Raw genomic sequence first — 27,319 nt, 5'->3', positions numbered from 1 at the left:
AACCCAAGTATAAGACTTGACATTTATCCATATTGAATTTTGTCTCATGAGATTTAGCCCTGTTAGCCTCTCAGAGTTTTTTTGAATCCTGACTCTGCCATCCATTGTTGGCCTATCCAAGCTTAGTGCTATTTGTATGTTTTTTTTATGATAATGCCACCTATGGCCTCTACAGATAAAAACGGTAAATATTTGTACACATATATTAAATATATTTTTTTATATTTATTACAAAGTGGCCAATATATTTGAAAATACCACTTGAGTTTTGTATGACTGGTCTTTTATAATTGCTCAATCGAAAATTTCATGATATATTGAAAAATTTGGACATTGATGAGAATTGGAAAGGTTTTTTGTTTTTATCTGATACATATTGTATTCTGGATGCTCCTTAAAATAGATTATAAAATACTCCAAATTTTATGCTTAATGAACTATTGGCATACATTGTTCATTGTTTGAGTGCTATACATTTGTTTCTACTTCTGCAATTTCAGCTTTGAACAGCTCAAAATGGCAGTCAGCAACCTGAAGAAACAAGCGAACAAGAAAAATGAAGGGAGTCTAGCATATGTGAAAGGAGGGCTTAGCACTTTTTTTGAAGCACAAGATGCCCTCTCAGGTAAATTGATACTCACAATCATCTGCTGAGAGCTTCAATAATAGAAACATGACACTGGACTTGCAGAATATTTACAGTGTACTACACATTCATTCTGTTTTTAATAGAAGTAGAGATCTAATAAGTGCCATGGATGCTTTTTGCAGATTAAGCTAAAAACTCTTTGAAGATTGATACTTTAAATCTTTGCCCCCTGAGACTTTTGTTTTGACTTTTATAACAAGAGTGAGATGAGAAATTATTTTGTCTGTTGGTGATTCTTAAATCTTCTGAGCTGATAAGAAAACTGATTTCCAGTAGGTAAAACCTCAGGATATTTTTTTACCATTGTATTATTTTGGAGTTATAATATGGTTTACAGTATAGCATACAAATGGTTAGCATTAAAAGTAAAACTCATTGTATATAGACCATGAGAAGGACTGTTGGTTTTATATTGTTTTTCTCACTTCCTTTTCACCATTTTCTCCTACATGTAGTAAAGTCTGTAGTATAGTCTTCAGATGAAAAAAAAAAAGACAAATAGAGCTAGTACTGAATTAAACCAATAAAATACCTATATTATTTCTATTTTGAGAGTATTTTTATTTCAGTATTTTTTAAAATTTTGTCTTAAGTCAACAAAAGTTATTTTTATCAATAACAATTCTTTTTAAAACTTAGGTTTTTTTTAGACTTTTTATATTCCTAAGTCTAATGCCAACATTCTTCCGTTCATAGTTGTCTGATCTGTTTAGGGCCCTCAGAAAATAGTGAAATCATAAACCAGAAGGGATCTTGAAAATGAGATATAAGAATAGGTGACACCAAATTTTCTAGGTTTTTCCAACCATAATTCCATTTTTTCTTTATGTCTAAAAATATTTATTCTAGTTATTTAAGGCTTTAAGCAGCTATCTATGCACTATGAGCAGGAGAAGAATGGAGCATACTTAAACAAAATTTAATGTTTCCATCCAATAAAATTAAATTTAATGTGACACATAATATTCATAATGGTTACCTACCACTTCTTAGGAATAGAGATGGAACATGTAATTTCATTGATATAGGGAACTCTCAGATGAGTAAGCTTTGTCTTAAAGTGTTACCTATAGCACTAAAGTTAAAGTCACTTGTCCACGGTTCTACTGCCAAGATGAATCTTAAGCCTAGATTTTTTTTTGCACAAAATACTACACTGTAACATATTGCCTATCCTTTGATTATTTGCCATAAATAGTCTACATTCCCAAACCAAAGTTTTAGTTTAGTTAGGGTTCTTGTTGGTTTTTGTTTTTTTTTTTTTTTGCATCTATGAACTTTTTTATAGGATCCAATGTAAAATTTAATCCTAACTTAATTCTCTTCTCACTATGTTATACTGCTTCTCAAATTAAATTATCGTTACCCAATGAATTCTGAATAAATTTCCAGGGGAAAAAGTTCACTAAATAGGATCACGGATTCAGAACTGATCATTAAATCCAGTCTCCTCCCAGCCTGCTTGTTTTATAGATACCTAAAGGGCTTTGGAAGAGTAATGGAAGGGGTGTTTACTTTTCTATATTGTGTTTTAAGATATGAAGATCTTTTCCTTCTTAGTTTTTTCAGTTTATGCTGGGTATATATACACACACAGACACACAGAAAGATGCATCTCTTTCACTAGAGATGCTTTCATTCTGGGCCTCCAAAATTTCTAGCTTCATGATTTCCTTCCATGAATCTCATCTGGTAAAAAACTTCTGAAACATATGAACATCAAGATGGAGGACTAGACATTTTCTCTCATTTCTTCATCTAATCAAATCTCTGCAAAATAAACATTATACACTAAAGATAACGCAACTTCAGACAACTCCATTGTCTAAGACACCCAGAATCCAAAAGAAGGTGAAAGAATCAAAATTCATGAATTGATGCTTACTGACCTTAAGCTCACTTAGTACCATTCCCCCACCTCCCTCAGTAGCAGCATCAGGCTGCTCTCGCAGATCTGAGGACAGGATACCAGCTTACCACAAAACTCACACCTATACCCAGTCTTTCCTCTCTCTTTCCAGAGCTTTGGAGCCCCTGGCTCAGGACTGTGGAAGTTTGCTTTACTTCAAAAGCCAGCTTGACCACAGTCCTTTGGGATCTAAAGCCTGGTGGGGCTACAGCCCAGAAACACTAACTTTGCAAAGCTCTGAATTCCTGATGCCAGGGAAAACAGCTGCTGATTGCCTGTGCTGGGCTAGAGAACAGAAGTAGTGTGACAGGTCACAGGACAGGAAACTACATATAGGAGCTAATATCTAGAACTTCACCAAGCCTGATGGTAAAAACAGAGCATCAAGCTGAGACAAGTCACTTGAGGCAAAGACCTGGGCTAATCCACTAATCATGAATTAGTCAAATTGGAAGGAGGCTGAGATGCTTTGAGTCCAGCCTCCAAGGAAACCATCAGAAGGGAAGGAGTTTAAAGTGTGTGATATGGAAAATAAGGAAAGGGGGGAGGCTGGAATTAATAAAGATTTAAGGAAGAAGAAACTCAAAAAACCTTAATCGTGGAAGAAAAATAATAACACCAGAATGAAACATGGTTTCCAGATCTATTAATGAATACCTCAAACAAAGGGAAATGATCCAACAATTGATGAGGCAGAGAACCCTCTGGAATTTGAGGACATGGTGGAACCACAATATGCTTATTTGTTAGTGGTTTTGAGAGCAGAATTTATTTATTAAATATCAAAAATAATGAGCAGAATTTCTAGAAAAACTGGAATCTACTATGGCAAGCCTCCCCAAAGAAAACAAAAGAGAACAATAGATCAGGTATTAAAAAAAAAAAGTGGACAGCCTAGAAGAGAAGAAAAACACACAATAGCTTTAAAAGAAAATATGCTCACTCTATAAGCAAAACATACCGATTTCAAGGACAGGCTATGTAGACAATCTAAGGATCATAGTAATCCCAGAAGGACATAACAAGACAACAAAAGTTAATACCATAATGCAGGAATTAATATAAAGAACTACCCAGAACTTCTGAACATAGAAAATGAAATCCCAAGTGAAAGAATTCACAGATTACCTCTTTAAAACAAAACTAAACAAACAAACAAAAAACCTCAAGACATCAAACTCCCATATACATTGGTTAAGTTTAACAATTCATTTTAGAAACAACAAATTCTACAAGCCATCAGAATAAAGACCTTTAAATACAAAGAAAAAGACATTCAAATGACACAAAACTATTCTATAACCATTAGAAAAATGGAAAGAGAAATGGAACAATGTTTTCTGAAGAGCAGCAGAGCTCAGGATATGTTCCACGATGACATATCCAGCAAATCTGAACTTAACCATACAGGACAAAAGTTGTATGTCTAGTAATAAAAGTGTTTGAAACCTTTTTAGAAAGAAAAGAAGAATTGAAGAGATTATTTTTTTCTTGAACACCCTAAACAACAGAAGTAAAGGAGAAATTAATAAATGCATTAGGCAAGACAACAACAGCATCAGCGACAGCAAAGAAACCAGAAAGATACTTCTTTCTGTATGTAAACAAGAAAATAAAGATGAAGAAGGAAATCTAGTAGAGGTAGGAGTGAAGAGACAAATAGCACACTGGCTACATCCTGCTTATAGGTTAATCTGTGCTTTTTTTAATGGGACTACATTATAATACTGGAGGGTATGTAAAAGGAGCTAAAGGAAAGAGAAGAGTATATATGATGCTCTGGGGTCAAATCAAGGGCTAGCAGAAAAGAGAAAGGGAACTCCGTGGACTTAGAGAAGAACCTACAGAGAAGCAGGTGAGGAGGGAGAAAGTATCGAAAAGGAAAGTAGGAAAGATTAGAGGCCCTACTTTGGAGGTCAGAAAAATAAGGACTTTACACTGAAAGAGGCTTAGAGAATTTAAGTGCACAAAAGTATACTTGTTTGGGGGTAGAAAGAGTTAGAACCCCTGATATCAACAGGCATCTGGAAGAATGGAAGTGCAAAGACACTGAGATTTGCAGACATATGTAGAAAGAGAGATCAACAAGGGAAGGTATAGATCAGTGGTGGGTTGTTAAATGAGAGCTGTGACAGGGAAGGAGTTCCTCCTTGGGGTAGTATCCTATCTGACACCTACCATAATTGACATTGTTCTGAGAGTGAGACACAATGATGGAAAGGGGTACCCATAGGACAGACTCTAAAAGACTGGCAGAAACCATCTAATGGGGAGCCTAGAATAGATACCATGGAAGCTTTGATTGCATGAAGAATACTGACAAAAGAGAGAAACCAGATAATTATAGAGGTCATGAGTCAGAGAATGAGGGTCTAGAAAAAATAGAAAGAGGAGATGGAGAATAAAGAATTAAGATAAATCCTTTTTGGAAAGGGATGTAAAAAACAAAACTTTAAAAACTAATGACTAGAACAAGCTGAAAGAGAAAGGATAAAAAAGAAGAATCTACTTGTCTGGGAAGAAGAAATGTATAACCAGAAAAAAGCAGGACAGAAAAAAGAACTAATAAAGCCCTAAAGGGAAAGGGGTAACAAATAAGACAAAAGGATAAAGGGTGAAAGGAAAAGAGTCAATGGGAACAAGGCCACAAAGATTAAAATAACTGAAAAAAAGCCCCAATACTGTGTTTATAGCAAAAGAGTGGCAAAAGTCATACTATAAATAAAAACCAATTTTAGAGACAGATGGATAAAAATATAAACCTAACATAATTTTAAATGTGAGTAGATTAAATAATCCAATTTTTAAGTGACATTAGGTAAGAAAACAAAATATTACAGGCTCTTGTTTAAAAGAAATGCATTTTTAAAGAATAAATCTTGGGGGATGGAAAAAAATTTACTATACATCAGTTGCCATCATGTTATCCGACAAAGCAAAAACATAAAAGAGGGATGGGGATAAATAAGAAAACTAAATTATTCTGAAAGAAATGATAAACAGCAAACTTGCATCAGTAATACACTTATTCCAAATGTCCTAGCATACAAATATATAAGCATCTCAGTTTCAAGAAGAAATAGTCACAGTAGTGACATGAAACTTCAGTATCCCTTTCCCAGTTTTGGATAAGTCTAACAAGAAGGGAAACAAAAGGGAAAATATAGAATCAAACACATTTTTTCAGAGAAACTAGAATTAAAAGCCTTATGGCATGTTTTAAATGGGACAGGAAAAGAATGTACATATGTCTTTGCTTCATATTTGCACTATAATGTAAATGATAGAAATGTAAAATGTAAAAAGAAATATTTAATGTACCCCTTACAAACAGTGATGTAATAGAAATAGAAATTGGTTCAGTGACCATAAACAAAAAATATATACCGAAATGGAGACTTAATGAAATCCTAAATTAAGAGTGAAGCAAAGAATATATCATAGAAACAATAAGTCTAAAAGAAAACAATAATGTTGAAACAGTATGCCAAATTTTCTGGAATGCAGCAGAAGCAGGAGTCAGGGAAAATCCTATCCTTCCAATCATGCATTAACAAATTAGAAAAAAAAAAAAAGGATTAGGGGCAGCTGGGTAGCTCAGTGGATTGAGAGCCCGGCCTAGAGACAGGAGGTCCTAGGTTCAAATCTGGCCTCAGACACTTCCCAGCTGTGTGACCCTGGGCAAGTCACTTGACCCCCATTGCCTACCCTTACCAATCTTCCACCTATAAGTCAATACACAGAAGTTAAGGGTTTAAAATTTTAAAAAAAAAGGGATTAATGAACTTAAAACGAATTAATTACACTCTTAAAAATTAGAAAACTAACAAATCTAAAATGAGCATAAAAGAGGAGATATTAAAATTTTGAGAAGAAGTAGGTAAATTAGAAACAGAAATAAATTTGATTCTCATCTCTCCCTGGGATACCCTGTTATCTGATAACAAAGACATTTAGCTACAACTTAAGGACCTTTTCAAAAAATTGCTGTGCTATATTGCTAATTCTAATTTATTGTCAGTTAAGTCAAGAAACAATCCTATTATTGTGGGTTGAGAGATGGAGTATTAAATATCAAGATGGAGAAGGTTGGAGATATAAAGACAAACCACCTATTTTAGCAATTTTTTTCCTAGTCCATTTGCCTTTTAATAGAGCAAAGAAACCTTGTGACCAAAGGCATTTTTATACTATGAATGCATGCCATAGGGGAGACGTAGTGCTTTTGCAGCTTGCCCTCATCTTTCTTTGTAATTTTCCAAACAGTAATGAAAGAAATGACTCAGTGATCATCAACACCTGACGAGTAAATGTTGGATTTTACTTTGTTTCTGAAATATCTAACATATATCTTGGTTTGTGCCTGGCATTAAAAGAAAAGTAGTCATTGGTATATTTCTTTGGTCTTTATAAAAACTGACACATTTCTCTTTTAACAGAAAAATAGTTTTAAAACTCTATAATTTGCTGCTGTCCCTGTTAAATAATTTTTAGTTGCATTTTTTTAGAGACCATTGGTTAAAATGATTACAGAATGTAATTTTTTCCTTTTAGTGCAACCATTTCCCCAACTATCAGGGAAAAAGCTAATATTTGTATACGTAGAGTATATTATAGTAGATTGTTAAAAATTAATCTCTTGTAACATCCATGGATATAACTTTAGATTTGTTAGCTTTTATGCTCTGATTCCTCATTCAATTTCTATGAAATTCAAAAAGCTTTACTCAACTTAGTCTATTTTTTCTGGATAAAATATTGTGTATTTTCTTTTAAGGCCTGTTGTAATCACAACTATACTTATGTTGGCATTCAGTTTTTTTTTAAAGTTCTATCAACAGATTTGGCGCCACTGTCATTGAATATAAAAATGATGAGGTGCTGAAAGAAGAATAGGCAGGGCTTTAGAGACCCTGTGACAATAATCAGAAGAGGGGAAAGATGTATAATTTTGTTCCAATATAACCAAATGAATAGGAAGAGTACTGAAGGAGAAAGAAGGGTCTTGATGCTAAGGCAGATAAAATATACAGTCAGTTAGCAGTTTAAAAAAATTATAATGCTAGGGAAGCAAAATGAATCCCAAGAGCATCGAGGTGTAGCCTGATACTTTTATGAATCTTTTCAAGGATGTGCCTTATTCATCTACAGCAAAGTGAACAGAATTGAATCTCCTTGGACCAAAATAAGTTTTTTGCTTCCTTTTAGCCAATGCCAAATGATTGGAGGGAAAGCATGTTGAGCTATTATAAACTTATCTTTGCATTACTGGTGTACATTATATACAGTTATGACTAGAAATAAAAAGCTCAACTTTGGAGGTCCATCCATTGAATTGCTATCTAACTTTGTATTGAATTTTTTTTTTCAGAAAACAGGTTTTATAGACAAAGATTTCACAAGCTTTTTTTTGACCTTATCTCCTATTTTCAGGACAGAATCACCAATTCCAAATATAAGAATAATTACAGAATAACCCAATCTTAGAACAGGAACTTAATAATTCATGTAGTTCAGCATCCTCATTTTACATATAAGGAAACTGAGGCCCAGAAAAGTAAACTGACTGACCAAAATCACCAACCTACTTAATGACAATCAAGAGAGGAGAATAATAACTTACTTGTCTATTTAATTCAACAAAATTAATTAAATGCCTGCTATATTCGGTGAACTGTTAAAGATCCAGTGATGAAAGAAAACAGTCCCTGCTCTTAAGGGACTCAAAGTCTAGTAGAGGTTATAAGTCAAATACACAAATAACTGCAATGGAATTATAAATGCCTCATTGTGGCACACTATATAGTACTACTACCACGTGGTCTTTTTCACTGAACTATTTGTCTAATTATGTGTACTATGCACTGTACATCTGCTGGTGATTAGTTTTGAATCCATGTATAAGACTTACATTTATCCCTATTTTAATAGATTATCTTATTTTATCCAGTCAGATGTTTTGGAACCTTCTTGTTTCCCAATGTGATTGTGCTACATTCCCTCAATATATTCTGTTTTCCTTAAGCAGGGGCTATGTTGCTTTTCATTTTTGTCCCCCCTTTGTCCAACACAATGCCTTACATATTGTTGCTATTCAGTCATTTCATTTGTGTCTGATTCTTCATGACTCCATTTGGAATTTTCTTGGCAGAGATACTTGGGTGGTTTGACATTTCCTTCTATGATTTCTTTCTCTTCAGATGAGAAAATTGAGACAAACAGGATCAAGTGACTTCCCCAGGGTCACAATAGTAGTAAGTGTCTGAGGCCAGAACTCAGATCTTCCTCTCTCCAAGGCTGGGCACTATATCCACTGTGCTGCTGCCTTGCATATAGTAAAGGCTTAATGGATTTTGGACTGATAGTTGTCAATGGTTATCCCATTCAAAGTAAATCATTATATGACTTATCTTTCCTTCTTGCTTTGTTATCTGAAGATCTGATAAGTTTATATCATTTGTGTTTTTCTCTACCAGTGATGGGCAAACTTTTAAAGAGGGGGCCAAAGAAAAGGGAATGCTCATCTGACAGTCTGTTTCTAAAGCAACTCTTTCGAAGTTTCATTGTATTGTATCCTACTCATTGTATTCATCAGATTAGGAATAATGTCACTGGGCCAGATAGAATATTTCAGGGGGCCCCATCTGGCGGGTGGGCTGTAGTTTGCCCATCACTGCTCTAAACCATTGGTAAATGTCTTCAGTGGAACAGAACCAAGAGTATCTGGATCTGTGTATCACTCTATTAAGAAACATCTCTCTTAGTTTTTATGAAGTTTACTTGCCTCCTGTAAATTACAAAGTACTTGGTATATATTAAGTGCACAGACTGATTTGGTATCAACTCCGTTTCAAAGTAGAATAAATTGCCTAAAACACATTGTGAGTCAGTTATATTCATCAGATGAGGCTTGCAACTTTTCAACAACCTTACTTTTTAAACATTTTTATGAATTGTTTTCACAATTAATTATGCTTCCAAATGTAGATTTTGACCAAATTTCACATTTTAAAATATTTTTTCATATAGTGAAAACAAATCATACTTATTTTAACTATTTTTGTTGGTTTGTTGTTTTTTTTGCATTATGCAATTTAGAAAGTGTTTACTAATAAAACAAAAGGCCAACTGAGGCAGACATTTAGTGATTTGGCTCAATTTCCTGGAAAATAAAATTGCTTTATCAAATCCCAGTGTCTTCTTTCTCCTTATATATGGCTTACAGTTTGAGGGATAGTGTGGTAGTGTGGTAGTGTGGATATGGTTCAGGGGGAATTTGCTTTGTCAACAGAAGTAGATTGTAAACAGAGCCCCAGGGAACCTAGGTTCACCTCAACATGACCTCTTGATCAGTGAGTCTTGTCTGTCAGTAAATTTGCCTAGGTTACTTCTCATACTTCCAAGATCTGCCTAGAAAATAGCATCCCTACTATTTATTTTATTGTAGAAACGTAATGTATTATTACCATTGACAAACCTCATAGAGCACCTCAAAAGAGGATTTATGCAGGTACCAACTACTCTTTTCTAAGTGAGAATTAAAAACGAAACAAATCAAATCCTTTGGCATTTATAAAAATGACAGTAGAGAACTCTGCATTTATGCCATTTTGTAGCTGTTTGATCCTATGTTTGATCTTTTCATTGATAAGCAAGATATATTAAGATTTTATTCCAATTGTTTTACTTCTAAAAAATTGAAGTAATTTGAGACTAATAGATACATTTTCTGTGATGATACTATTATTGCCTTATCCAGTTTTCTAAGTCACTTTCATTCTTTAATCAGCTATTGATCTGACATTGCTCATACATAATTGCCAGTTATGTATTATTTTATTTTCCCTTTTTGTATTAATATCAACCTGTCAATATTACATTTTGAATTTATAGCAAGTGTGTAGATTACATTTATATCAAAGTCTTGAGTAATTCTTTCCTACCAATTGATCTTAGAGAAGACTGATAATGAGACAGTACAGAGCTCTGGGCTACTTTATGCTATGGAGTGTTGAAGGGAAAAGGGAAGGCATGTTTGAAAACCTTTTGCCCTTAGCTTAGTTGCTTTAAGTCTTCATCTAATGTTGTTCTAACGACTATAGCTGCAACCTGTGTAATAATTTCTCTAAACCTTTCACAAATTTAATCCATCTTTGCCTACATTTTGTTAGTAAGATAATTTCATTCCTCTATGTTGTTAGTTTCACTAAGACCAAATATTTAAATTCAATATTAAGCATAAGTTTAATTAATATTTCTAATATTTAATTTCTGTTCATGTATTTATTTGTAAATATATTTATATTTAAGATATCACATGATGTAAACATTTACAATTAATACTAAATATTAATATTTAAATATAAACATTAAGGAGCATATTTAAATTGTTTAATTAGGGTCTTAGAAAGCATCATTGAATGTAAGTTCCCTTCTAATACTGAAATGAAAAAAACAAATTATAGTGTCCCCAAGAAAAAATATTCTTTCTATACTCTTTGCTACTGTTAATTTTATTTCAAAGTTTTAAAAAAATAGAAAATTACCCCTGAATATATCTTAACTTCTTTCCAGATATATTATGAGATCTGGAAAATATAGCTATTCATTTTTTTCAGATAAACTCAAATCTTGTGGTCACAGAATTAGCATTTTGGAATTTTGACCTAGGGCTTTCTAACTTTAAATCCAACACTCTCTAGCCAAAGCTTAAATTACCCAGTAATTTAAGTAATTTATGATTTTTTTAGCCTGAATACTTAATAAACAGATGTAGTTGCAACCATTCTAATACTTAGACTGTGGTCTTGACTTTTGTATTATTTTTTACTAACCTGGTGATTTGAACCTCTCCAAATTAAGTGAGACTGGCCCTTGGATGAGAAACATGATATAACATCCCAATAGTAAAATATAGACTATATGCTTTAAGACCTATTAAAATCATTTTGAACTTTTTTCAACTATTGGACTAAATATGAGTACTTGAATAACTTTTTATTTAATCAACTGTTTAGAATTTAAAAGAGCAGTTACCAAAGTCAGTAAATTTTGATCCATAAAACAGGTGAACAACACATGTTTTGCCAGTCTTGGCTTTTAATATTTGACTGTAATATGTTTCTCTTCTCACAGTAAAAGATATGGGTTCCAGTTTTTTATATAGCTTTAATTTTTTTAAAAAAGGAATATTCATTTTGCAAAATAAAATGTTTTCAATTTCTATGTGGAAATATTATTACTAATATTTGCTTGTCTTTCATCTTGGAAATTATTTTGCCTCGGCCTCTCTTCTTCTGAATTTTTTTTAAGAAATAAATACCTAGGGGCAGATGCTGCTCAGTGGATTGAGAGCCAGACCTAGAGATGGGTTTAAGTCCTGCTTCTGACACCTACTGATTGTGTGCTCTTGGACAAGTCACTTAACTTCTCAGTGCTTTAGACAACTCTCTGACAACTCCAAGTTGCAGAGGAGATGACAATCTAGAAAATGTTAAGTCTAGTTAGTCTCTGTCTCTATCTTATCCCAAAGGTAAATTTCTTTCAGTTCACCATTGAGGTTGGTGATATTTATATCTTGCACATAGGCAAATAAAAGAGTTACAGAGTGACTTCCAGATAGTCAAGGCTCCTGCCAATTTATGGTTATAGTAACAGAATCCAGGGTGCTAAGCTGTCTGTTATAATTTCTACATTTCTTTCCTTTCCTTTTTTAAGTCAATTGTTTTTATTGCTTAACCTTGCAGGGTAGATGATTAAATGTGTATATCATGTGTTATTTTAATAGAGCTAAACTATGAATAGCTTTGACTGTATATGCTGGTTGCTTTGCAAACTGTTGCATGTTTGTGTTACTTCTGTCTAGCAATGAAAATGATATGATCATTTTTTTAAAAAAACTGTTTAAAGATGTCATTTTGATATAATGTGTTCTCACCCATTAAAATGGCCAGCATTTTAACTTGACATTTATTCTAGCTATCCATCAAAAACTGGAAGCGGATGGAACGGAAAAAGTAGAGGGATCCATGACGCAAAAACTAGAGAATGTTCTGAATAGTAAGTGTTGTTCTTCTACTAGAAACTATCTATGTGCTTTGTAACAAACTTTAATATATTTCTTTGACATTGCTTCCTCGTAGGAAACACTAAGCTGTATTTTAGTGCATATTTCAGCAAAGTTTTGATATAAGGAAAAAAAATTAATTTAAAATGCTTCTAAAGGGGGCAGCCAGGTAGCTCAGTGGATTGAGAGTCAGCCCCCAGAGATGAGAGGTCCTGGGTTCAAATCTGGCCTCAGATACTTCCTAGCTGGGTGACCCTGGGCAAGTCACTTAAACCCCATTGCCTAGCCCTCAGCACTCTTCTGTCTTAGAACCAATACCCAGTATTGATTCTAAGGTGGAAGGTAAAGGGTTTTAAATAAATAAATAAAATAAAATGCTTCTAAAATGTATAGTTAGCTTTTGAAGTCATTTCATGATGGGCCATAATTTGGGGGTAGTGTGAGGAAACAGCATTTTTCAAAAAAGTAAAAGCTGGTTTCATGAAAAAAAAGTTAAAGTAAATAGTCCTTTTATTTTGGATCCAATGAAAAGATATTCAAGTGTCCATTTTCCTCAAAATTTTCATCTTTTATATCACTACATTTAATACAACATTTTCTACATATATCCTGCATGGGAGATGAAAGGTATAGATAAATAGTCCCAAGTTCAAAGTCAGTTTTGCCTGAAATAAGAAACCCCAAATTTTTACTCTAGGTCTTGACACTTCTCACTCAATTGTTTTCTCTCTCTTACTCTTAAGTTGTTGGGGGCAGCTGGGTGGCTCCGTGGTTTGAGCATCAGGCCCAGAGACAGGAGGTCCTGAGTTCAAATCTGGCTTCAGATACTTCCTAGCTGTGTGACCCTGGGCAAGTCACTTAACCCCCATTGCCTAGCCCTTACCACTTTTCTGCCTTAAAACCAATACCCAGTATTGATTCTAAGATGGAAGGTAAAAGTTTAAAAAAAAAAAAAAAAAAAAAGACTGTCATGTCTCTGGAATTCTCAACATGCTAAAGTAATGTAAATGAAGATGCATCCTTTAGGTACTTTTGTAAATTAGGTGAAATTTTTAGACCTCCTACCTACTTCCTGATTTTTCATTCATTGTCAGGTATCTAGAACTAATAAACTGCTCTGGGGATAACTTTTTTCATAAACTTAATTTTTGTTAAGATGTTTGTATCTTAATATGTTGTCCTTCTTAGCTATTTGCATTTTTAAAAGGGCATTATGGGTAGGGCAGTGAATGAATGAATTTTATGTATTTGTTTTGTACTTTTTTCTCATAAATGGTATTTATGTCATATTTATATTACATTTGGGGTTTTAGATTTTTTAAAGAACATTTTAAAATTTCTTTTCCCAGAATGGAATTTTCCCTATTGGCTTAGAGGTTCTTATCTCTTGAATTTGAATCCTTGACTTTCAGCCTATTAAAGTAGACCTTGTCAGTTGTTTCTCAATTTTTTTCCCTTCTGTGTGAATCCTGGATCATGAACTCTTTCATTATCCTTTCTTGACAACCTTAAGACATTTTCGTGCTTCAAATGTAACGAGGCTGAGGGAGTTATTTTATAGGGGATGCTTGATATAACTAATTATATTATTGAATATTTCAAACTTTGCCCAGTCAACCACTTGCTTTCTGAGAATAACTTCTAAGTATATCTTCCTTGTACATAGTTATATGTATATACATGTTGCTTTACAAATTAGAGCTTTAACTTCTTGAGGGTAGGGATGGGGTTTTTGTTTTCCATTGTGCTTAGCATAGTATCTGGGAGCATAGTAAGGATTTACTAAATGATTGTTGACTGACCTCAAGAGATACTTATTTAATTGGAATGATTTGAGTTTCAATTTTAGTTTTTGGACAATTAAAATTCTTCAAATTATTTTCCTTGTTTTTTTTTTCTATTTTTAGCTATAATAATTCAATTACTTTACATGTTACATGATTATAAAAAATTCTTAATGAAAATTGTGTAAAGCTATCTTGTAGCATTTTAAAAGATGCTTTATTGATGTCATTTTTCCTTTACATTATAATTTCACTTACAAATTCCCCCTCTTCAGATTTAATCCTTGCTTCTGATAAAAACAGTTACGTAAAGACCTTAAATTTAAATGATAATCTCTCCTAGTACTCCTGCAGCTTTTTGCTTTGGGTGGTTAGGGAGATATGTTTCATTATCTCTTCTCTTAGATGATATCCTCATTAATTTTACTGTTACTTAGAATTTAACTTTTGTTTTTGTTTTTGTTTTTTTTATATTTTTAAACCCTTAATTTCTGTGTATTAGTTCCTTGGTGGAAGAGTGGTAAGGGTAGGCAATGGGGGTCAAGTGACTTGCCCAGGGTCACACAGCTGGGAAGTGTCTGAGGCCAGATTTGAACCTAGGACCTCCCGTCTCTAGGCCTGGTTCTCAATCCACTGAGCTACCCAGCTGCCCCTAGAATTTAACTTTTAATGAGCTTTTCATTTACATTATTGTATTCAGTGTATATCTTATTCTATTGATTCTGCTTATTTTTCTTCATATCCTAACAAAATTTTCACAATTCTTCATCTGTCATTCTTATTATATAGTAATTCATAAAAATACATTCATATATCCATTTTTCAACTATTCCCTAGATATTCATTCTCTTTTTCTGTCCTTTACTACCACAAAATAATGTATCAAGGTTTTTAAAACTAGAGTAATGAAAACCAAGCATAGAGAACTCAGAGGAAATTAGCATTCATAGAACTGCTTCATTCTTCCTATTTGTCAGTATAGAAGAGGAGTTTTTAGGAAACCTTGTGAATTTAGTTTAAGGGTTTAAGTAAAGTTTAATTTGTTCAGACTAATGTCTTTATTTTGTGACTGTGAATTTCAATACATCAAGTTATATATAAATTGCTAAATTTTTTTTTCTTTTAAAATGAGTTGGATTTCTTTGTGCTTGTATTTCCAAAAATAATGATGGGAAAACCAGATCATTAGATTTATAGTTTATCAATTGATAGTCAAGCTTTGTATATATTAAAATAAAATTCTTTTAGAAAAATTTTACTGACATGTATGGTTTTTTTTTTCATTTATTTAAGGACTGAATTATTCCATCTTGATTTTAAGCCAAGGATGAAACTTTTTTTTTTTCAAATGGAGTTTTTTTCCCTTTGAAATCCCACCACATTTTTTTCAGTTTGTTAAACTTTAGACTGGATAGCATTACTGCATTTTTGATGTTTTTGTCATTACAGTTGTTGTTTTTACCACCCCTGTCAGCTACTTTGTTTAAATCAGGGAAACATATTAGCAATTTCCTCTTTTCTTATTTCTTAGTTATTCCTAATGAGGAGAAATCCTAGAGGTTTTTTTTTTCCCTTCCTAGATAGTCCTTTTTTAAATAGGTTTCAAATTTTAAATTTTTTAATGAACAGTTAAGATGTGTAATTGGTACATGATGAGCATTTTAGATCTGCGGGGGTGTTACATAACTTAGGCTTATGAACAACTTTAATAGAGTTTATTGATGTTAAAATAAAATAATAATAATTGCTAACATTTATTATGAGCCAACCACTATGCTAAGTACTTTATAATTATTCTCTCATTTGAGTCTCACAACAACCCTGGGAGATTGATGCTTTTATCGTTTTTATTTTACAGATGAGGAAATTGAGGCAGAGTTTAAGTAACTTGCCCAAGGGTTAGTTAGTGTTGGAGGCTAGATTTGAACTCAAGCCTTTCTGACTCCAAGCACAGCACTTTATCCACTGGGCTACATAATTACTTCTTGACAGGGAATATGCCACAGTTCCTTTTGTTTTGTGCTAGAAAATGCTTTAGGCCAGTAGTTCCCAAACTTTTTTGGCCTACCACCCCCTTTCCAGAAAAAATATTACTTAGCGCCCCCTGGAAATTATGAAACTATTTATTGAACTCAGAATAGATTGTAATACAAAAAAAAGTGTGGCCATCACTGCTCCCCTGGATCACTGCAGCACCCACCAGCGGGTGGTGGCACTTTGGGAATCACTGCTTTAGGCACTTGAAGCCCAATCTGGAGCTGGTCAGATAATAGTAATAATAATAGCATTTATGTAGTACTTTAAAGTTTGCAGAACACTTTATAAATATTAATCTCATTTCATACTCACAACTACCCTGGAAGATAAGTACTATTATTAGTTCTCTTTTACAGATAAGGAAACTATGGTTGAGAAAGGTTAAGTGATTTGCCCAGGGTCACATAGCTAATAACTCAGAATTTCCAATGCTCTATCCACTGAACCACCTTCCAGTCTTTGCAGTATTGTATATTTAATCTGCACGATTCCTGAATGCTGGGCTTATAGTTTTATAATGAAGAAAACAAAAGAATCTGGAGCCCTTTACAAATGTAGCAATCAAAAATAAGCAGACATTAAATAATTTGATTACAAAAATTTCCTTTGACATCAGAAGTTGCATTCATCAATGCCTTCAATCATTTTAGCTGCCCTATTCTCAACTCCCCCTGGGTGAGGGACCTCATTAAACTAAATTGCTTCAGTTTTTACTTTTAAGTTATTAACTTCAGCTGCTCCCATGCTTCATGACGTAGGTGTGACCCTCTGCTGAAGAGGCTTCAACAATGGCCCCAGCAAATGACTCTGTCTCAGACTTTGGCTCCAGTCAAGCTTAGCTAGGTTTAAAAAGACCCATATCCAGAGGGTAAGCCAGCAGTTAATGATTTTTTTTCCTACTACAGAACCTCATGAAAACCATCTACTAAAATATAGTTTGAAGAATAAAGTTTAGTTTGACTTGTTTTCAAATTCATTTTCTTTTAGGTAAAATACTGTGCAGTGCTAAATTGTTACATTGAGCACAGGTTAGGAGATATAAAAATGTGATTTCACAGTACTTTTTTTCAATGATCCTACTATAGTTTAACAAAAAAAGCTTTAATATCACATGACTAGGTTTTCCTCAAAGGTAGGACTTGTAGGGGTATGGATATTTTATCCACACCTTTTACCTTAATGTTATTCATCAAATGTGGCTGGTGATTTTAGATGCTTAGTGCACCAATGCTAATAAGATCTGCTTTCTAGATTAAACTGTCTGGGAGGGTCACACCTATCATGAGTTATGACTGCTGCAGTGCTGGAATTACTCTTTTGCAGTTATAAGTTCTTGAGATCATTTTGCAGCCAGTACTCTCAAAATTACTGTTAGAATAAACTGGAGTTGTGAGAACTATAGGGTGAAGATAAAAGATCTTATTGTAGGGCCTAACTATTGGAGAACTGATGGGATTTAAGATCAAGTTGCAAGGCTAGGATAGTCTGAGACACTCAACAGAGCAGTGAATATGAAACATTATGTCTGATTCACTCAGAGCATGAGTAGATATTAGAAGTCTTTGAGAAACACTTCCTAGCTTTGTATACACAGCCATATTTTCCTTACTCAGTCTTCTTTGTGTCTTCTCAGTCTACCTCTTTCCTAGTTCTCTCAGTGATCCCTTATACCATCCTTGCTTTTCTCACCCTGAAAAATCTCCACGGCAAGTATATATCCATAAGTGATTTAAATAGACCTATGTTTTCATCCTAAATTTTTATATCCTTCTCCTATGTTAGTCGAATACTTAGATCATCTCTTTTCTCAACTCCAGCTTTCTTCACAAATTGAAGGAATTTTCTAAACTCAATTCTCCTGATTTTTATCAGTGGACTTTATTATCAGTGGACTTATGTGAGAAATACTTATCAGCTTTATAAATTTGTCATTTCTGTTATTTTCTTATGAAGTTGAAGTCATGATTTTGAGTACCATGTGATCCATTCACAGCTATTTACCATTCCACAGCTCTAGACTCTACCCTGACCACAGCTTCACAGTGGTGTTGATAAATGAAGATCAGGTAAAAATATACATTAGACTAATGTGAATCTATTACCCCAAAAGAAAAAAAAAAGTGTGTGCCTTACAGATAATGTATTAATAGCATCATTTTTACAGATGAAAGACACACTCATGAAAAGCTTTGAGTTACATAAAATTTATAGATCCACAGAAATTTTCAACTCTCAAAATGATTGTACACCACATATACTAATTTATCAATTGCATATTACCTTATACACATGACCATTTATCCTGTTATAACTAATATCATTTGACTAAAAGAACATGCTAATTCTTAAGCTTAATATGAAGTTTACCCCCAAGTATGAATTACTGTTGGACTTTCATTTTTAAAAGGCAGAGGTTTTTATATTCTTTTAGGAGATTTTTTAAAAACATTAACTGGATATTGACTTTAATTAATACCCACTTCATCCTTGTTCATTTAAATACAGTTTTACTTTTTCACAATTAAAAATATGGCTCAGGGGGCAGCTGGGTAGCTCAGTGAATTGAGAGTCAGGCCTAGAGATGGGAGGTCCTAGGTTCAAATCCGGCCTCAGACACTTCCCAGCTGTGTGACCCTGGGCAAGTCACTTGACCCCCATTGCCCACACTTACCACTCTTCCACCTAGGAGCCAATAACAGAAGTTAAGGGTTTAAAAAAAATATGGTTCAACTGACATCTAGATGTCTTTCAACTTTATCTAATTCTATTTTGTTTAATCTAACTCCTTGCCATGTAACCTATATTCTAGCCAACACAAACTGTTCTTTGCTTCCCATTCTCATGCTATCCTTTTCAGTTCATATATATTATTTATGTATGTGTGTATATATGTCTGTTTGCATTTTTTTTCATGCCAGCCCCAAGAGCTAGAGTTGGATTTCTCTACCTTTACCTGTTGAGGTGCTTCCCTTTGAGATCTAACCCAAGTACCTCCTCTTCTCTGAAGATTTTTCTCATCTCCTCCAGCTAAAAGTCTTCTCTGCAACATCAGATTTTTTATGATTGTTTCCCTGGACCTCTCCTTTATACACATTTCAAACATTTATTGCATATGTAATGTGTCCTAATTTTACATATGTTATTTACCACATATATATCTACATTCATATGTACATACATAAATAATGGGTTTAAACTCCTTGAAAGGAGGGTCAGTCAGTTATAACTTTTTAACTTATCTTTGAATATCTTTCAGTCCACATGCTCTCTTGCTTATAGTAGATGCTTAAGAAATGTTTGTTGAATTAAATTTCAAAGGCCCATACTTCAATTCTACTGCTATGATAGCCAGTCTTATCTTAGGTGGCTAGTACACTGATGCTACAGAATCTTTTCCTATTATACCTTCAGAGGTCTGGAAATTAAAAAAAAAAAACATTCAAAGACTACTGCAGGTAGCTGTATTTTAAAACTCCTTTTAGTTTTCTGTATCTCTGTACCTTCATTTTTATATAAGATAATGAGATGTTTATGTTCTGCCCTAAAACTTATATGAACACTTGTAATAATATAACACTGGTATACCCATTTGTTTGAAATTCTCATTGGAAAAAGAAAGACTCATTGCTGCCTTTGTGCTAACTTCCCTTCTTATGCTTAAAACCCCAACCATATATGGTTATGCTAGGAAATTAATTGTATGAAATTCTTGAAGCAGTACTCTACTGCTTAAATATTTAAATCTTTCTTCTTTACATTGAATTGGGAAAAATTATGTGTTCTTTAAATGATAATGTATAGAAAATGCTATTGAAAGTTTAAAAAGAAGACATGCAAATAGAGATTTAATTTTGTTTTAACCAGTTACATTAATTGAAAATGTAACCAACCATCCATATGACTAAGGTCTTCGAGTGCTTATTTGGGAGAATTAAAATTATACTTCATGTGTACTGAAATAGATGAAATGGCTCTAAGATTAAATTTGTGAATGTTGAAATTGGTTCCAAACATTTTACCATGAAGAAATTTATTTCTGAAATTAATGAAATGATGATATACATGTATTTTTGTTTTAAATACACATTTATGATGTCTAAAGCAATTGTAATAGTAGTCTAATTCTCCATGTTTTATAACACAGTATTTTTTTAAAAACACTGCCAACCTATTTACTTTTTGACACATTGAAGTTGAAATCAAAAGCTTTATTGAAGATAGTATTTTATTTTCTAAGAACATCTTTAAAATTCTTACATATCAAGTTGTCGTATTTATTGTAGTTCAAAAACAAAATCTCACAAAATCCAAATTATATTCATTTCCTCAGGCAGTAGTTTCTTTTATTTTTTTAAAGATTAGATCCCACTTATAAATTGTGGCATTATTTTTTCAAAATTTTTGCATTACAAATTTCTTTTCTTTTTAATAAGCATTACTCATTTTTCATTATACACATTAATTGAACTGGCAGTTGTACAATGATCATTAAATTAGTCTTGTATTCCACCTACATTATAGTTCTTTAAAAAAATTATTTTACATTTTACATTTTCTGGCCAGAAATTATCCCTTGAATTTTTTGGGGGGTCGGGGGAAGGGGTTTCCTGTAGTTTCAAAATAGTTGTCTATGTCAATGCATTTTAATCTTTTAATTCACTTACTTTAGGGTTAGGAAGTTAATTTAGAATTCATATTTTTTGTACTTTTACTTTTATTGCATTAAAATATAAGCCGATGAGTTAATTGACTGCTTAATTATTCTCTTTTAAAAATAACTATGTAGTGAGAGAAAAGTATTTTTGATCTCTCATACTGTTTGAAAAGAATTCTTGCATCATGCCAAAAATAAAGTCCTTTGTGATATTGTTTGATCCTTAGAAAAAAAGAAAATCTATTCCACACATCTGCTCATTTATGTCTATTATTCAAGAAGTTTTTATATCGGGAAAAAATCAATAAACAAGCACTTCATAATTTTCTTTTAAGGGAAAAAATTTTAGCCCTAGGCATATTTCAAATATTCATCTAGCCATTTTTATATGATTTGAAGAGTGGAGCAAAATAGCATGTATACACATACACATATGCATATGTATTGAAATCAGAATATTTTACATGAATATGTGATAAAAATGGCTAACTTGGCAAAACAAAGATTTTACATCAGGTCTTTAAATTTTCAACTGAGTTTCAACATTATTTAGATAAAATAATTATTTTACAAAGACGACTTTTAACATGATCAGGCCACCCACAGTGTTGACTAGAGAATATGGCATGCAAGCCACCCAGTGAGACTGATGTAATTTTTTCATCTTTGCTTAAAGTATAGTCACTAGACCAGATAATGTAGAAAGTTTTCATAGGCAGTGATCAAACAAGCAAAAGCAGTTTAACCTTTTCCCCCTTTTTCCTTGTGGCTAATTAAAAATAATTCATAAGGTGAAAAATTTGAACTATTTCTGCATAAATTAAATTTTCCTTAGAATTTCTGATGAAGCATTCCTTTCATTATTGCGATTCACGTAGTTATGAGATTAATTCAGTATAAGAATTATGTAGTGCTCAACTATTTATTGAAATGAACAGATGTAGGGCTATCAGTTTTTAAAATAGTGCTTTTTTAATAAGTTGTACATTATTTGTATTAAGTTAAATAATTTTTTAAATTTGTTCCTTTTTCTGGTTTGAAATATTTTAAGCAACATGTGTGTATAAATCCCTTTCTCAAACATCCCTTTTTTTCTGTTGCACTTATCACATACATCTAAATATTGTACCCAAGGAATTTAATTGTTATAGTTTTGCTAATGTGCTAAAAAGGATACATTCTATGTTAATCAAGTAACCTAAGAACCTGAGATTTACTATAAAATTTAGAGTACTGGCTAAAATAAACTATAAGTTCACCACAGTGAAATTAAGCACTTAGGTTTGGAAAATGTGGTTTTTAATTGTATAGAGCTTTCACCACATTAAGGCTCAAGCAGTCAAGATTGAAATTATATTTTAGTAAACTCTAATGTATTCCCAATGTACCTGATTTAAAAAAAAGACATTTTTTAAAATGCAAAACAGTAGTAATATACAACATTTTGATTCCACAGAGTCAACTTTCTTTTGACTAAAAGATTTTGTCTTTGTTATTTTTAAAATAGGGGCAAGTAACACTGCTGATACATTGTTTCAAGAAGTCTTAGGCCGAAAAGACAAAGCAGATTCCACCAGAAATGCACTAAATGTTCTTCAGCGTTTTAAATTTCTCTTCAACCTTCCTCTAAATATTGAAAGAAATATTCAAAAGGTAATGTGTATGCACATCATCTATAAACCTATTTATATATACTCTAAAGGCATATTGTTTATCATTTTTCAAAAGTTTAATTAGATCTCTTTTTATTGAGCTATACTGACAGTCTCTAAAACATTATTTTAAAGGGTGATTATGATGTAGTCATTAATGACTATGAAAAAGCCAAGTCGCTCTTTGGGAAAACGGAGGTGCAAGTTTTCAAGAAATGTAAGAATTTGTTTATTACTTTTAGGTTTTTAGCTTTCCTTTTATAGGAAGAATGGGAAACTTATAATTCTACAAAGAACGTTACATGTGTTTTAACTTGTGCAAAGAATGTTATATGTGTTTATTCGATGCTCTCTTTAGAATTTGGAACAACTATTTTAAACAATAACTTGAGCAGTTTCTAACTAGGACATTTTATTAAGCTATAGCATTATGGGAATCTTCAAGCAGGTTTCTTTTTGTGGGGGGTCGTTGGTAAGAGAGTATGATTACTCTTACCTAGAGCTAAACTAATCTCTTCTTTGCCACAGTTATTTAATTACAAGGTCTGGTCTGTTTTTCTAGTGACTTCAAAACTACTTAAATAACAATAAATGTAGAAATTGTGAACATAACCTTCAGAGGTCTGGATAGACATCACTTAAGTGATGCTCTTTAGTGATTAGTAAAGCTAATGTGGGCCTTAAGTTGCAATTTTATATGAAATAGCTTTAAGTGTAAAAAGTTTCAAATTCATCATCTTAAAAAAAATAAATTGCTTTTTTGAGTTTGGGGACAGTTTATTATTATTACTATTGTAATAATAATAAAACTACTTAAATAACAATAAATGTAGAAATTGTGAACATAACCTTCAGAGGTCTGGATAGACATCACTTAAGTGATTTGTATTGTAGGGGGAGGTAGAGTTCTATTATTGATTCTATTACTTTAGAAATAATTTAATATTATCTTAATCATTTAACAGTTGAACTTCATTTTCAAAATGAATTTAAATTTCAATCATTCACATCCACCAATGCATAGTGGTAAGAATGCAAAATCAAAAAGATTGGGTATAGATTGGTTTCACAGAGTCTTGTCACTAAATATTAGTAACATATTTATAGCTCTTTACAATTTACAAAGTGCTACCAAATATGTTACCTGATCCTTACCACATAACCCTATGAAGTGTACAGGCCAAGTGGTTATATTATTTTTCCCATTTTTCTGGGAAAAATGAGAAAGCTTTTCAATTATGATCACTCTCAAAGAAAACCTTTATACTGGCTGGCCTTAATCTTAGATACTTTATGACAAAAGTAAAACCACATTTCTTATTCCTCTCTTCAGAAAACCATGTGCTTCTAAGTATTCTAACCTTAAAAGCAAATTAAACTTTTTTTTCATTTAAGAAAGTTCAATATAGTTCATAAACTGTCTATATTACATTTTCTTTATTAAATTGATTAATGCATCTATAAAGACACAGGAAAACATATTTCAAACCACATTTTCTTGACATTAGCTTTTCCCTTGTAATAGATTATGCTGAAGTGGAAACACGAATTGAAGATTTAAGAGAACTGCTCCTGGACAAGTTGCTTGAGACACCATCTACTCTACATGACCAAAAACGTTATATAAGGTGACCTTTTAAAAAGTATCTTACCTCACTCTATATGTATATTGATATAGACATAAATACATCTGTGTGGTAGTGAGTATAGTGTCTGTACCCTGAAGCTAAGTTTGGAAGAATTAGGAGACAGATGTTTTCATGAAATGGGAAACACTAACAGGGAAACATTGCCCAGCTAATAAAAGTAGAAAGATTGCAAGACTCTGTTGTAGTTCTCCACCTTTTGGCACATTTTATATTTTATATTGTTAATATATTTTTCCACATTTTACATCTTTAGCTCACTGCTCCATTTTAGGAGGTGGTGTGCATGTGCCTCACTTTAAAGACTGTAGATTTTTGCTGACGTGGAAAAAAAGGAAAGATGGCCTATATATGCCCAATATATAGACCAGTTAGTTTTCTACCCATCTGTGCGTCCTTCCTGTCACTCAATCCAGCAAATTGATGGCAATGTTCTGCTTTGTGGGTACCATAAAGGGTATTTAACTCACCTGGTTCTAGGAATGCCAGGGGAGTTCTTCATGCCATAGTGGCATGCCATTGATCACTGGTTGGAAAACTTCTCTCAACACAGAATGAGCAATTTAATGATAGAAAAAACACTAATCTCAGAAAAGAAAAACATACATGGCTAGTCAACCCAAAAAGAAATAAAGGAACCCAAAGGGAAATAAAGCTTCTGCATGGGGAATTAAACAAAATAAAGGGAGGGCATCATGGGCCAAAGGATATCTAATGTGATTAAGAAGATTAAGAGACATATGTAAAAGACTTCAAAGGCAACTTCATGTGATTATAGTTTATGTCAATGTAGAGGGACTATTAGAAAAGCATGAAATATGTTTATTTTATTTGTCTTAAGCATTTTTGTGCATATTTTCTCGTGGGGCAGTATGAATGTAATGTGTGTCAGCTTTTCTTATCTCATCATCTCTTGGTTTACAGGTTGTCAGCCTCTATTTGATATTTAATGAAACAATAGAATTATAAATTTCATCCTTCTTCTCCTCCTTCTCCTCTAACTTCCAAAATTAAAAGCTACTTAGAACTGTGATTCTATTACAAAATTTAGTTGTTGCTCAATTTTAATTCATAGAATTTATAGAATTTAGATCTAGAACCTGATATATCATAGCCCCTTGTTACTTTTCATATGGATATATGTAGATATATACATATATATGCACACATGTATATGTATGTGTACATATGCATACATATATATAAAGAGAGTTTGGATATATTTTATATATTGGATATATATTGGATATATATAAAATTTACAAGTGTAGGAAGACTGTTATAATCTTTGTGTATTGCACAGTAAAAAGTGCTAAGAAAGATTTCAGAATATTTTGTTTGAGGATGATGACATGTTCCTTTATTCCTTTTGTTGTTATGGCTCTTCACTAATATTTTAGTATTAAATTCTGAGGTTACTCTTCTCAAAATTATTTTAAAGTTATAAATCAGAGGCACATTTGGGAATACATATTTAATGATAGAACTGCACTATGGCATCTGGGCGAATGACAAATATTATTGCAAAAGCTAAAGCCTATGTCATACCATATATCTCGCCATCTCTCCTCAGATTAGTCTTGATGGCAACAGAATTCATAATAAAAAAGGTATAGTTTCACATCTTACACACTTTACAAAAAAGATGGAAAAATCAATCTTGTAGCTTCATAAGATAAAAATAAAATATAATCCATATATTTAAATAAGCTAGTGAAATTCAGCCTTGCTTAAAAAGAAGAATAAGAGATAGGAAAAGAATTGTGGTTTTTTTGGTTGTTTTTTTTTTTTTTACTGTGATCATTAGAGGGAAAACATATTGAAAAAGGTTATAATTCTGTTTTGTACTTTTAAAAGATTTTTAGAGAGGGAAATGCTTATCTTTCTTGGCCTTTTTAAGAATAGTTTTATCTGATATGTTAAGTATGGTATAACAGAAAGCTCACAACTCATTTGTGCCTTCTGTTCCTGTGGCTGGGTTGTGGTCTGCTCTGGTGAAAGGAGATTCCCAAGTTGAGGAGATCACAGATCCACTGAAATAAAGTAGTGAAAGGAATATTGAAATTGTCTGAAGAAGATCCAGTTTTAAGTTCTCCCTCTTCTTACTAGGTGCTGATCTCTCCTAGGCCTGAGACACTCTTACTCTCACCTCACCTCACCTCACCTCCTGATTTGTCTAGCTTTCTTCAGATCACAACATAACATGTTCTTCAAAATTGCTTTTCTCAGTCTTCCTTAATCTTAGTGCCCTGCTTTTGAGACAGGAATGTTATTCCCAGTCATTAGGCCAGGAGCTCCTTGAGAACAAGGACTATCATTTGCCTTTATTGTTCTCCCCAGTGCTAAGCACAGGACCTGGCACCCATCAGGTGTTTAGTGTACTTGATGGACTCTCTAGCTGTCACACTCTTATTTACTAATCCTCTGATTTGCACAAATCATATTTCCCTTTTATGCTTGATCTGTAAAACAAAGAGATGATTTCTAAGGTCTCTGACAATTCTAAAGTGTAATTCTGTCCTTTTAATTTGATTTTTCTATGATATGAAATTATATTGGTGAGATAGGGTGGGGCCAGCTTATGGAAGACTGAGAAGTTTGCATTTTCTCATTTAAGCAATAGGGAACCATCAAATTTTTTTTTTTCAGTAAAGGAGTGACATAGCAGAAAAATCACTCAAAAGGAGTCTAATACTTCTAAGTATCGGCATATTAGGAAGCTTATTTTGGCAGTTTGCGAAGGCTAGATTGCAGATGAGAAAGACCTGAAACAGGGAGACAGGTTAGGAGGCTATTAAAATATCTAAGGCAAGATATTAAAATAGTTAAGGCAGTGATGGGCAAACTTTTTAAAGAGGGGGCCAAAGGAAAGGAAATGCTCATCTGTCAGTCTGTTTCTAAGGCAACTCTTTCAAAGTTTCA

The 27,319-nt window shown here is 32.8% G+C and overlaps 1 protein-coding gene across 1 annotated transcript in view; it reads left to right on the top strand.

Moving 5' to 3' along the window:
* The window catches only part of EXOC2 (exocyst complex component 2), a 217,412-nt gene that overhangs the window by 56,834 nt on the left and 133,259 nt on the right, over positions 1 to 27,319 (top strand). The window contains exons 6-10 of the mRNA XM_044668235.1: positions 501 to 625; positions 12,537 to 12,617; positions 22,607 to 22,752; positions 22,887 to 22,968; positions 24,277 to 24,379. Of these exons, the coding sequence (XP_044524170.1) occupies positions 501 to 625; positions 12,537 to 12,617; positions 22,607 to 22,752; positions 22,887 to 22,968; positions 24,277 to 24,379 (537 nt within the window). The remainder of the gene's footprint in view (positions 1 to 500; positions 626 to 12,536; positions 12,618 to 22,606; positions 22,753 to 22,886; positions 22,969 to 24,276; positions 24,380 to 27,319) is intronic.

Source organism: Gracilinanus agilis, chromosome 1 (assembly GCF_016433145.1).
Source record: "Gracilinanus agilis isolate LMUSP501 chromosome 1, AgileGrace, whole genome shotgun sequence".
Taxonomy (NCBI): domain Eukaryota; kingdom Metazoa; phylum Chordata; class Mammalia; order Didelphimorphia; family Didelphidae; genus Gracilinanus; species Gracilinanus agilis.
Note: the sequence above shows the minus strand (reverse complement) of the source record. Positions and strands in the feature narration are given on the sequence as shown.